We start from the raw sequence: 12,209 nt of genomic DNA on the forward strand, positions 1-12,209 counted from the left end.
TGTCCACATGCAACGATCTGTCTGCGCAAATGTGATGTGCGCAGACATTTGCGCAGACAGTTCGTTGCGTGTGATCGGGCCTTTAGAATCATACTCGTGGCGAGAACAGCCAAATAAATATTCTATGAACGAAAAGCAAAATTTTTGCCGCCTAAAAAATTCGAAAGAGTTTATTGTTTAGTTCCACTCAACTTTAAACACTCCCTACATCGATACTCTCGAATTTCGATGTAAATTTCGTTTCATGTTTGTTAATACTTAATAGTTAATACCCTTGAATAGGCAGTCAGCCAGTCACAGTATGGCGGCACGGGAGGCGGTGAAGTCTGCTGCTAGGCAAGTTAGGCCTATATTGTCTGTTGACAGAACAGAAGCACGGAAAAGAGTGTTGAATTTATATAAAGCATGGTACAGACAAATCCCTTACGTCGGTGAGTTGCGGAACCATAAGTTCATTAGCTTGTCATTTAATTGACTGCAACATATTTCAATAAATTTTGAGAAGCCTTCATAAATTGGTATTTCCGTGTTGTGCCACTGTTTTTATATAATTTGCGCACGCATTTACGTATGTATTTATCCTTCCAGTTATGGACTACGATATTCCCAAGTCTGTTGCGCAGTGCAGGGCTAAATTAAGAGAGGAATTTGAGAAAAATAGACATGTTACCGACATCCGTGTGATAGACATGCTCGTCATTAAGGTACTGACGTATGTATTCTCTCATAGTGCTAGTATAACACATTATCGCAAGAACTACAAAAGAAATTGATTACACAGGTAGATTAATTGATGTTAAAAGTCAGCAACCCTGATTTGGGAGAACCTACTCACTTCACAGAAGTGTTTGGTACTTCACAGTCACTGTCAAACTCTCATAATGACCATTTGCTTCTAGCTTGGAAGGTGATCAGTTCATTGCATTTTTGAATACTTAATGCCTGTCAAATCAGCCTACCTACACAAGAATGGCAGTAGGGGGATGTGCTCAATTCACATAACTATTGTATTTCATTGCGTTATTTACCTTAGAGAAATTCAGACAGCTAGGGCGCCCTCAAAAGCCGTGTGAATACAAAGAGCAATTATGGAGTGGTATACTGTTTGCTCAGCTGTCTGGTTTTGATCGGAAGTATTTCTCCAAAAATCTTGTCAAATAAATTTAAGCAAAACAAAATAGTTTCTGTAAAGGCCACCATATACTCTAACACCACTCCCCCATCCCCTCCAGCTACAAAAAAGGACATGTGTAATTGCTAAGTTTTGTGCTTTGAGTAACAGGAACTATTTCTATTGTGATAACGTGCTTTTTGTGCCATTGAAGTTTTTCTAGAGGGGTTTTGTGTTGTTAGAAATACCTTTGACATTATTAGAATCAGATTGCTGTGAAGTTCATAACATTTCTGTCTTGGCCATTTTATGTTACCATAACTCTGATTTTTGTCATTTGGTTGAAGAAAACTGTTTTCATCAAGAAGAAAAACAGCAGGTAATTGCGACATTCACAAGATTTTTGGCTCTGTTCTTTTTTTTTTTTAATCGTGTGACCGTGTGCAAAACCTAGAGGGACTTTTTCCCTTTAAATATTAATCGTTAATCCTTTCATTCACTGTTGGCTACTTAGGTTCCTCTACATATTCTTCAGCTATACCAATTCATACTGCTCTGCGTGTTTTAAACCCATTTGGCTCACCTTCTGTTAGGTTGTGCTCGTCATTCTTATGCCCTAAGAGTCCAGCAGAGTACTTCCTCACCCATGTGTTATCCATTTCATATACCTTGTGAACCTCCGTTTATTTTTATTGCAACCATAATTACATTTTCACTGTAGTCTGTTCCCAGTTTCATTTGTTTCCCTGTCTTAATAATACTTAATTTGTGCCTAGCCTATATTTTTTTTCTTAAGGAGCAAGCCTGGGTTTTTTTAAATTAGTCATTGAAGTTTCTGTCCACATCCTGAGCATGTGCTCTGTCTCAGATGGCATGTTTAACAGAGCATTAAATGTAAAGATTTTTTCCTTTAGTCAGCTGAAGAACACATACCTCTTTCCTACAGGGCCTTTGAGGTAGTTTTCAAATGCTTAGAGAAAACTAAGAAGGAATAAATGTTCATTTTGCTGACTGCATTATTCACTTCAAGTAAAGAAATTGCAGTTACAGGCTCATCTTGATAAAGCCTGTTGAAAGTGAGGTCAAAAATCAATAAAATAAGACTAAAATAATGAAACTGACACAGTGAGGAGAAAGTTGAGATTTAACAAAATCATAGAACTGACAAGCAGTAGTATTTAGAGGTGTTGAAGGGACTGCGTGAACAATGGTGGATGTATATGCCAGGCACAAACAAATTGGCCAGGAAGTAGACTGGAATGAACAATGAAATTGTGACTACCCTGAAAATGAAATGGAAATGTAGCCAGAAAAATGAATGGATACTGGACTAAGTTGGGTTCCAAGAGATACAAAAAGACATAACCCATTGAAGGTAGTTAAATGATAGAAAAGGTACAGGAGCAATATGGGTGCATACAGCTGCACACTGAATTGCATGGAGTTCGGAGGAAGCCTTTTTCTTGGAGGATACCTTTATCCAGCAGTAGATGTTAAATAGTTTAATCATCCTCTTCATTGTACATGTTTTGCTAATGTACACACACACACACACACACACATACATACATATTATTATTATTATTATTATTTTCAGTTTTGATAGTCTTCAATCAAGCTGTTATAGTTGTGCACATGCAGATCAATGTTGACTGTGTAGAAAAATGTTCTTGAACCAGCCCTGAATAGAAGGCTTCTGTGATTAGTACCTAGCTCACCAAATTTTTCCACGTAAGCCATTCTGTTTCTTGCATAATATTTTTGTAAAATTGCCAGATCTCCACAAGTTGCTGGCACGATATTTAAGTCATTGTGTATGCAAAGTGAATAAGTTCATATAAGAACCAATCGTAGTACTCTACTCAAACTAATTGAATGAATGCATTTTTGAAGCATATGCAGACACACTTATTCTTCACTTACCCATAATTTTATGTATGTTTTTAGTAGTTATTTTTCAAATATACCCAAAGATGCAGTAACAATTATTCACCCAGTGGTGCTGTCATTTGCATAATACACAGCAATTATTTGCTGTGTATATATTTATAGCAAATACTTAACTAATGAGGTGAATGGAATGATAAACAGTTAAGCATTGGTTACTAAAGCTTTTAAGCCATTGCAGGCTTGAGCTTTTACGGTTCTCCAAACAGACGAACAAAACAGATGAGGGGGAAGTGGCAGTGGCTTCCCTGCAAATCCTGGCAATTATGATGAGTTCCATTGCAACATCAATGGGAAGACTTGTTGAGGAGTTAATTTAGTGACCAAATACAATTTAATTGCCCAGAATTCATAATTTGAGACCCCTCCTCTATGTGCCTCTCTTCTCCCTCTAAGAGAAAAGAATTGAAAGCCAACAAAGCAAATGGAAGCACAGCATAGTAATGGATTGTAAAGTATTACAGTGGCTTGGTCTCGGCTCCCCACAAAGCTGGTGCACACCACCAAGACAGAGAAAAATGGGGAAAACCTAAATAACTGTCCCATAACTCAATGGAAAGTGAATGGATGTAGGATTTGCAGTAGAGGAGCCAACACCATTACCACTCCATTTGTCTGTAGTGCACTAATTTTATGAATTTATGATGCTCATACATCAAGAGGAATGGTGAGAGACCTGAACATGAACTTGTGAAATCCATTATCAGTGTCACTTCTCACCTCGCTGAAATTTGTCAGCAGCCATGAATTATTGAAATGCAATAAACAATGTATTTAGCACTGCATTATTATCAGGTGTTCTGCCTATTGATAGGTTCCTGACACCATTAATGTCTCCATCTGATGGTGTTTCAGGTTAACTGCTTTGTAGTCTGGTATCTTCCCCCTTTTCATTCCATATAGCATTTTTATTCTTGTCCTTCCAGTTTTATTCCATCATTTCACTGTACCTTCTGTAACTGTTGGAAATAGTGTTCCCTGCAGTATGTGTCACACACAATCTGCTTTCATTTTCTTAACTAAATTTAAGAGACTTTCTTGTTCGTTTACCCTTGTCAGCACTATGCTGTTCATTTTTATCTGCCCATTTTCTTTTCTCCATTCTCCTCCAAATCCACATCTTGAATGAATGCTACAGTCTCAGCCCTACTGAAAATCATGAAGCATTTAACCAGTCATTTTCTTACCTTCAATTCTAATTTGCTGTGTAATAAGCATTATATTTTCTGGAAAAATCTAAGTCCATGATGTAATAACAGCTTAATGAAAAGGATAGATTATTACTCCCTGCATAGAAGAGGCATTGAGTTGCAGACAAGCACTGTAAAGACTACTAAACATTTAAGCTTCTGGGTCAAAAGGCCTTCTTCAGGAAAAAATGCACATGCATGGCCACTCCGTGCACCCAATCTGGCCTGACTGTGGGCTGGAACTGTCTGATGATGTAAACAGTATATCATTATGGGGATAAGGAGGAGGGGAACGATAGCTTGCTAGTGGTGGGGGAAGGTGGTGTGCTGCCTGCGAGTTTGCAGGGACATGTTGGGCACAGGATATGGCTGCTTCTAGGTGTAGAGTCTGGGTGCTGTATTGGGTGGGGGGAAATGAGAGATTTGGAAGAAGGCTCTTGGTTGCATTGGCAGGATGGAGGCATGTCTAGTGCTGGAATGGGAGCAGGTAAAGGGAATAGGTAGCTGGAGGACTGAGTGTAGACTGAGGCCAGGGTGTTACAGGAATGAAGAATTTGTTGTAGAGAGAGTTACCAACTGCACAATTGAGAAAAAGCTGGTGTTGGTAGAAAGGATCCATGTGGTGCAGGCTGTAAAGCAGTCACTGAAGTGAAACACTTCATGTTGGGCAGTGTGTCCAGCAACAGTGTGGTCCAGCTGTCTCTTGGCTACTATTTGGCAGGGGCCTTTCGTGTGGACAGAGCTTCTTAGTTGTCTTGCACATGTAGAAAGCAGCGCAGTGGTTATGGCTTAGATCAATTGGCTGCTTTCACAAATACTGCGGCCTTTAATGGGGTAGGTGGTGGTGGTGGTGGTGGTGTGGTGGTGGTGGTGGGAGGACAGGTCTTGCATATGGGTGTGTTGCTGGGATATGAGGCAAAAGGTTAGGAGTAGGGATGGACAAGGATATCATACAGTCAGTGATCATCAAATTACCACTCTGGAAAGGGGTGGGGAAGGTAGTGGGTAGAACATTCCTCACATCAAGGTATGATGAAAAATGTGGTCAGCTGCTGCAGCACTGCGTGCTACTGAGTTTAAAGATATATTCTTCTGTAGCTGGATGGCAGGTATGGATAGATGGTAGCAGACTGGAGAGACAAAGCACAGGGATCTGTTTCTGGACAAGTTAGGGAAAGTAATTTTGGTCTGTGAAGGCCTCATAGAGACCCTTGACATATTTGAACTGTTCTCACTATGGATGTGATGAACATGAATGGCTAGGCTACACCACCTGGACCCTTCCTACAAACACCCACTTTTCTGAACTGAACTCTCCTCCCCCCCCCCCCCACCCTACCCCACCCCTCCATCTGCCCCTCCAACATCCAACACACTGTTCAGAGTCTGCACCTAGCAGCCCTATCATGTTCTCCCCACATTCCTGGTTGCTCTCACAGGCAGCACAACAGCCGTCCTCAACCCCTACCATGATCCCTTGCCTTCTCTGCCCCGTAACCTTACTTCACCAGCCACTTCACTTGGATTGCTGTTTACATCAGATGCAGTTCCCGTTTGCAGCCAGGTTGCAGTGGATGGTGGCAGGAAAACTACCATGGTTTACAGTTACGATAATCTACAGCTACAGTAGTTTCACAACTCTATGTGCAAGGCATCTTCAGTGGCAGATTTCGTGGCTTTTCATGTACATGTTGTTTTTCGTCCTTTGTTACCATTCTTCTTCTTATAACTGCCATTTGAAATTTTGTTTCCATACTTCACAGCACTGGGAACTGAACTGTAGTGTTCAGTTCCTAGTGCTGGCGGGGGGGGGGGGGGGGGGGGCGGAAATAAAGATAGCAGTAACAAAGGAATAAAAACACAACATGCAGGTAAATATCCATGAAATCTGCCACTGAAGATGCCTTGCAAAGAATAGAAGGGAAATGGGTATGGCACAAAAATTTTTTTTGTTTAGTTTTGGCTAGACCATCCCAAAGTAAAAATTATTAATATACTGTAACGTTATATGGAACTAAGGTGTAAAAGACTACAAAGTTTTTGCTTTTTCTATATTTTTTCTGTTGTTCGATAACTTGTTCCTGAGACTTCCCAATTTCATAATTTTACTAGGATGCTGGTGCTATTTAAAGTATTGTTATACACCTTAATTTAAGCAAGGTTAAATGTGGAAGGACATTCCCTTACCTCTGTTAAGCAAATCCGTCTTAAGATCTAGGGGATATGAGTGTTGGAAGATGCCTATTTTTCACAAGCCTTTTTGTAAAATATATTTACTCTGATTAATTTTTTCAGGGACAAATGGAACTGAAAGAAACTGTACAGATTTGGAAGCAGAAAGGCCATGTGATGGCTTACTTTAAAGAAACACAAGAACCAAAACCAACAGATTTTCTTTCAAAATTCTTTGCTGGCCACCAGTGAAATGTTTGTAGTTTTGTAAAAATATTTGTAGATGTGTATATATATATATATTAAATTTTACACAAGTCATTTGTCTTTCATTGATGGAAAGATTCCAAAGATGTATGCAAATAAAATAGTAAGTGTGGATCTCTCTTAATGTTTGATGCACAGTATGAATTATTTTCTTTCGATTAGTGTCTCACTTTGCAATTTGGATCCTTTACTTGGTAACAGTCACTATATTATTTATTCTTGTGAATTTGTACCTCTCACTCTATTAGTTTGTACTAAAGTGTATTGCTGCCTATTGAGAAGTACTTGTTACTACTGTTGGTTCTACTTACTTTCCTGTTTTATGGTATAGGAATGTGCATGAGATCCCTCAAGTTTTCTTTGTGTGATTAACAGTACGGTTTAGGGCGTCCAGCTCAATTGTTAATTCCATTTTATACAAATATTTCACTGACTGATCCAATTACCTTCTTAAAGTGCTGCAAGCTGCTTTTGTATGCATAATCACTGCCTGCCCTCCGCTGACTGTGAGGTGCTCTTGGTGCTGCAACACTATTTGTAGCAGAGTTAGACTCCTGGCACTCACTTCATCCTTTTGTGTAAGCACTTTATGTGGACGGTGAGATCATAAATTAAAAGCAGGTCTCCAAGCCTTGTTTATTATGTTTGCCAACAGCTTTAGTTCAATAGACCCCTTCATTACACTGCACCAGAATTTTCATGGCTGCACCACAAAATTGGTCTCATCATGTTTCATTTCATGATTATATTAGATACAGAATTTGGCACCAACTGATTTGCTTGTTTATCTTAGTCTAGTGTGTCGCTGTTATTCTTTGCAACTCACCTTGACTACTTTAAGAATCTGCTCCACGCAAGACATGCCATGTTCACACAGAATGGGGCAGCATAATTAAAGAGTATCAAAATAAATACGTTGGAAATCTAATAAACCTGGCTGGAGGTTTCAATTTAAACTAGACTTGGAGTGTAGCACTTATTTCATTAATATATTGACAATCACCCCATCCACCAGAGCTGGAAAACGCTGAGGGGAAGTGCATTTCACAGAACAAGTGTGGGCTCTGAACGACAAATGAGCATCAAAGACATGCATGCCAGATTTTGGGCTTTGCCAAAAATAACAGCATGACACTGACAGTATTAAAATCTGGTTGGAAACCAGGCAGTGAGTACACATAACAAGTCTGACAGCAATGAAAAAGGTGATGGGCACAATCATCAAAATATTGTGCATAAAATAGACTATTAAGCCATTCACCAGAAATCATACAAACAAGAAAGAAAAAATAGAACAGGATTTTTCAAATGGTGTCCAGTGGGAAGTGAAGTCGTTAAGTGCTCCACAAGAAAAGAGGTGAAGAAAATTAATAATGTGGATTTTTTTCCCATTTCGATTATAGTAGCTATTTTGTTAAAATTTATGGTTTCTGTGTTATTAGCTGATATAAACTGAAGTACACACTGAATAAAACAAGTTTTTGTCATTTTAAAAATTTTAGTAACCTTCAAAATAAACAAGATGTTCCACCAAAGTACCTGCTCAAAAATGTTCCAGCAGAGGAAGTTTGGGAACCCCTGAGCATTAACCCTAGCAGTCGCAATGTACTTTACATAACGCGCATTCTGAGGTGGTGTGTATTCTAAGCCTACATTAAAAAAGGTAAAAACCAAATGGAAGTACATTAATGTACTTTTCAAAGAAGTGCAGATGTGGAAAAAAGATCTTGAACCTAGAGTAGTGAATGACATTCAGTGTGGAAAGTAGTTCTACTACTCACACTTAAATTTTTGGGTTCAGTTTAATAAAAAGTTTAAAACATATATGGAATATGGTATAATTCATTAAAACATTTTTCAAAATTTTAAAATATAAAGTAAGTAGATTACAATATTTTGTCAAGAGGTGGGCATAAAATACCTTACCCCATTGGTACTCTGTGGATTAATGTGGTATGTTGTCTTCTGTATGATGATTGTTATATTCGGAGGCATCGAACAGGAAGTAAACTCCCTATAGTTGGCAGGTGTTCACATTAATGTGTCTTGCAGCTGAATCAAAATTACTTTTGCCTTACACAGGGATTGGCAAGGTATCAAAAATATGCCAGCAAGACAAAATTTTTCTTGTTTAATTCTTTCGGGACTGAATTTATGGAATCATACATTGCTTTCTCAATAGACAACCCAGCACAGAAGCTGTTGCTGTTCAGAAAGGTTGTGATCCCTGCATTTGTTGTGTTGTTGGGAATATTTCATTGATTTTAAAGGCTTTAGATTTGAATTTCTCTGCTGCGTCATAAAAGCACTGAATATCACTTGTCTTACCTAGTTTGTTTCACGCCCCATATCTTATGCTTTGTTCATGAAATGTTTGCACATATTTGATTATATGGGAACCAGTGGTGTAGTACTGCTTGTATTGCCCCAACTCTTTATTAAAGCTAGTTATCTGTATTAAACTCTTCCTTGCACAAGATACTTCGAACCCATATTTTGATCATCCTTTCTCCCTCTCACCAGGATTCATAGTGTTACAGAAAGATTGCTGAGAAAGATTTAGGATTCTGTGAAATTGCACATTTGAAACTGATCACTGTAGATGCTTCTACTTGACCGTTATGGTTTGATAAACCATTTATTATGAGGTCGCATCAGTTTCTTGAAAGATAGTTGGATGTAGAAATAAATTCTCAGTTGCTGTTTCGAATGATACAGTGGGAACATATCAAAGTATCAATCAGCAACTATTGCTCTTGGAAATATCGGGGTTGTAAACAATATTAAAATATCACATACAGTGGTTTCTCAGTTATTTGCACTATGTCTTAATGGTATCCTCTTTAATACGTTGACTGCCGCAGGGCCTCGCAAGAACGTTACAAAGTATCCTGTAGGGTACATACGCTCAGAAGTGCTGTCTTGTATATCTTTAAGCCAATTATTGAAGTAGGGTCTTCAAAGAACCATACAATGAAGGTGGATTTAATTCAGTTTTGTGTGTACAACAGCCACTTGCGCTTTCCTTAGGTTATGCCTACAATAATGGAATGCAATCTTTTATACGTAGCCCATCAATAGATATACCTTTAGTTTTTCCAGTATCCTGAAGTGAAATGATCACCTTTCTTATTTAACCAACTTATGTTTCCATGAAAAAGTCCAAATGTATTAATGTTGATACCATTTCTGCTGTCAAACTGCTTTTTTTTCCTTAAAAAATGTTTTCAACTATATTTAGTCATTTAGCATTCTTTCAGTACACTAATAAAGGTGACATGAAAAAATTTGAAGTTGCAGGGATTGCACAGAAAGTGGTCCAATTACATTGAATGCTTCTGAAAGTTAATTGTTAAAGTGAACCAGAAAAATATTCAGATTTAGGCAATGTCATGTGAGAGGGCTATGCATAAATCTCACCTGTTTGATCACCCCACTGAATGACATTTAACTCTGAATTTATATAGCCAGTGAAACAGTTCATCAAGGTCATGTACCACTTTTGACTAAGTTCACATCTGTGCGAAGAGTATTCCCAGCTATTTGCGTGCAGTTACAGTATAAACTGTTCCCTGCACCCCAATAATTGATAAGTGTTTATTAAGATATGTTCCCAAAGTGCCCCATGGAGACAATGCTAAGCCTTACAGTTGGCTTAATAATGTTAGCTATCTTTCACTTCCTATCCAGGAAATTCTGTACTATCTTAAATGTGCTTTCTCAAGTGACTACTCCCTAGCATGAGGACCATATCTCTCTCTCTCTCTCTCTCTCTCTCTCTCTCTCTCTCTCTCTCCCCCCTCTCCCCCTCCCCCCCTCTCCCTCCCCCCCTCTCCCTCCCCCCTCTCCTTTTTTTTGGGGGGGGGGGGGGGGGATCGACCCAGCTACATGAAAGACAGCACATTTAAATCTCCTGCTCACTGTCTCCGATGGGAGGAGGGGAGGGTAGCATGCATACAAACTGCCAGAGAAAACTAACTGCTCTGTCTGCAACTGATCAGTGCATCTTTTAAGCAGCTGCACTTTGAGCTTCATCCCAGACTCGGGAATCTTTGATCTCTTAGTATGGAAGACTGCAATGAGGAAATTACATCGATGCAGAATGATGTTACTAAGCATTCTTAGTTATCAGTGACTTGTGTGGTTGTATCAGCATTCAAGACTATTTGTTTCTATCAAGAACACTACTCATATTGAATAAAACTGTGAGAGAGAACACCAGGTGCACTCAGTGTATATGCTTGGGGATCTTATTCAACATGTTGAAGAGGCTATTCTGGCAGACATTAAGGAAACAAGGTGTAACAAACTGAAGATTGTGGCACATGTTGGAACAAACGAAGTGTGCTGTCCGGACTCTGATTTCGTACTTAGGTCATTAGCGTTGACTGGCAGAGAGGACTGAGAAGATCAACCGTGCCACTTGGAATTTCAGTGGAGCTCACAATTTGCAGTGCTGTCCTCAGAATTGACCATGGTCCTTGGGTTCTGAGTTGAGTTGAAGTACTGAACCAGAGACTTTGAATGTTCTCTGACAAGCTAGGCTGCGACTTCTTGGACTTAGGGTTAAGTAATGAAGGGTCCCCCTAAATAGGTCAGGAGTGCACTACACAGCAGAGGTAGCTGACTGTGTGGGGGGTGCAGACAAGGTTTTTTTTTTTATATTAGGCAACTCTCAATCCAATTCAGATAACGATAGATCTAGGAAACTGAGAAGTATCAGTGTAAGATCGAAAGAAATGCTTCCCACAGATGAGATTATTAAAATCCTAATGGTAAAATGGGAAGCATTTGCAACAAAATGCCAGAGTTTAAGGCACACATAAAAAGCAGAGAAGCTCTCATAATACTAGGTACAGAAAGATGGTTGAAACCTGAAATTGATAGCAGCGAGATTTTTATGGGAAAAATGCAGTAGAAATAACCACTCGTCAGAATGACATCAAATTGCAATGGAATATTACCGGAGAACATATGGAAGAAGAAAAAAAGTGTGAAAATTGATCAATAGATGGTGCTGTATGCATCAGAATATGTAGATGGAAACACCTGTCATGTGAACAACTCATTGAAGTTGGTGTAAGCATGCTGGGAACATGGCTTTTCCTCCTTTCACATCTGTGACTTTCGCCATGACTGTCTCAATGCAGGATTGCACTCTGCTTCTAAAGCTGTATTTCAAGAATGATGACTGCACACATTGCTCTGGAGAAGTTCCGGGCACTGAAGGGTTTGAAGAAAGGTGTTAGTCTAATGACTGCCGTGGGTCTGGAGAAAATGATTCGGAAATTCAGAAAGGTGGGTTCTTTTGGTCTGTAACCTGGTAGAGGGAGGAAATGAATTGATTTGATGTCAGTGAAAGCAGTGGGCACAACAATGCAGGAGGAGATGAGTGGTGGTGTGCAAACGTGTAGTGTATTGATAATTGTCCGAAGATTGGGCATACCCAAGAGCATGGTGCATAAAATCCTATGAAACACCCTTCTTTGCTATCCATTCAAAATTACCCACGTGTAGGAGTT

General features: G+C 39.2%; 1 protein-coding gene across 1 annotated transcript; it reads left to right on the forward strand.

The window, feature by feature from the left end:
* Positions 1–270: 270 nt before the first annotated feature.
* LOC126175793 (NADH dehydrogenase [ubiquinone] 1 alpha subcomplex subunit 6) lies at positions 271–6,741 on the forward strand. Its single transcript, XM_049922777.1, has 3 exons — positions 271–431; positions 589–704; positions 6,544–6,741. Exons 1-3 carry the CDS (start codon positions 302–304, stop codon positions 6,670–6,672), a joined length of 375 nt encoding a protein of 124 aa, XP_049778734.1. The 5' UTR covers positions 271–301; the 3' UTR covers positions 6,673–6,741.
* Positions 6,742–12,209: the final 5,468 nt, after the last annotated feature.

The sequence above is a fragment of the Schistocerca cancellata genome, chromosome 1 (assembly GCF_023864275.1).
Source record: "Schistocerca cancellata isolate TAMUIC-IGC-003103 chromosome 1, iqSchCanc2.1, whole genome shotgun sequence".
Taxonomy (NCBI): Eukaryota; Metazoa; Arthropoda; class Insecta; order Orthoptera; family Acrididae; genus Schistocerca; species Schistocerca cancellata.

Bases quoted from the DNA above. Each gene is read 5' to 3' on its own strand.
- LOC126175793 (XM_049922777.1), top strand. From the start codon at position 302: ATGGCGGCACGGGAGGCGGTGAAGTCTGCTGCTAGGCAAGTTAGGCCT. The intron at 432-588 runs GTGAGTTGCGGA...TTATCCTTCCAG, and splicing joins CAGACAAATCCCTTACGTCG to TTATGGACTACGATATTCCC. The intron at 705-6,543 runs GTACTGACGTAT...TAATTTTTTCAG, and splicing joins TAGACATGCTCGTCATTAAG to GGACAAATGGAACTGAAAGA.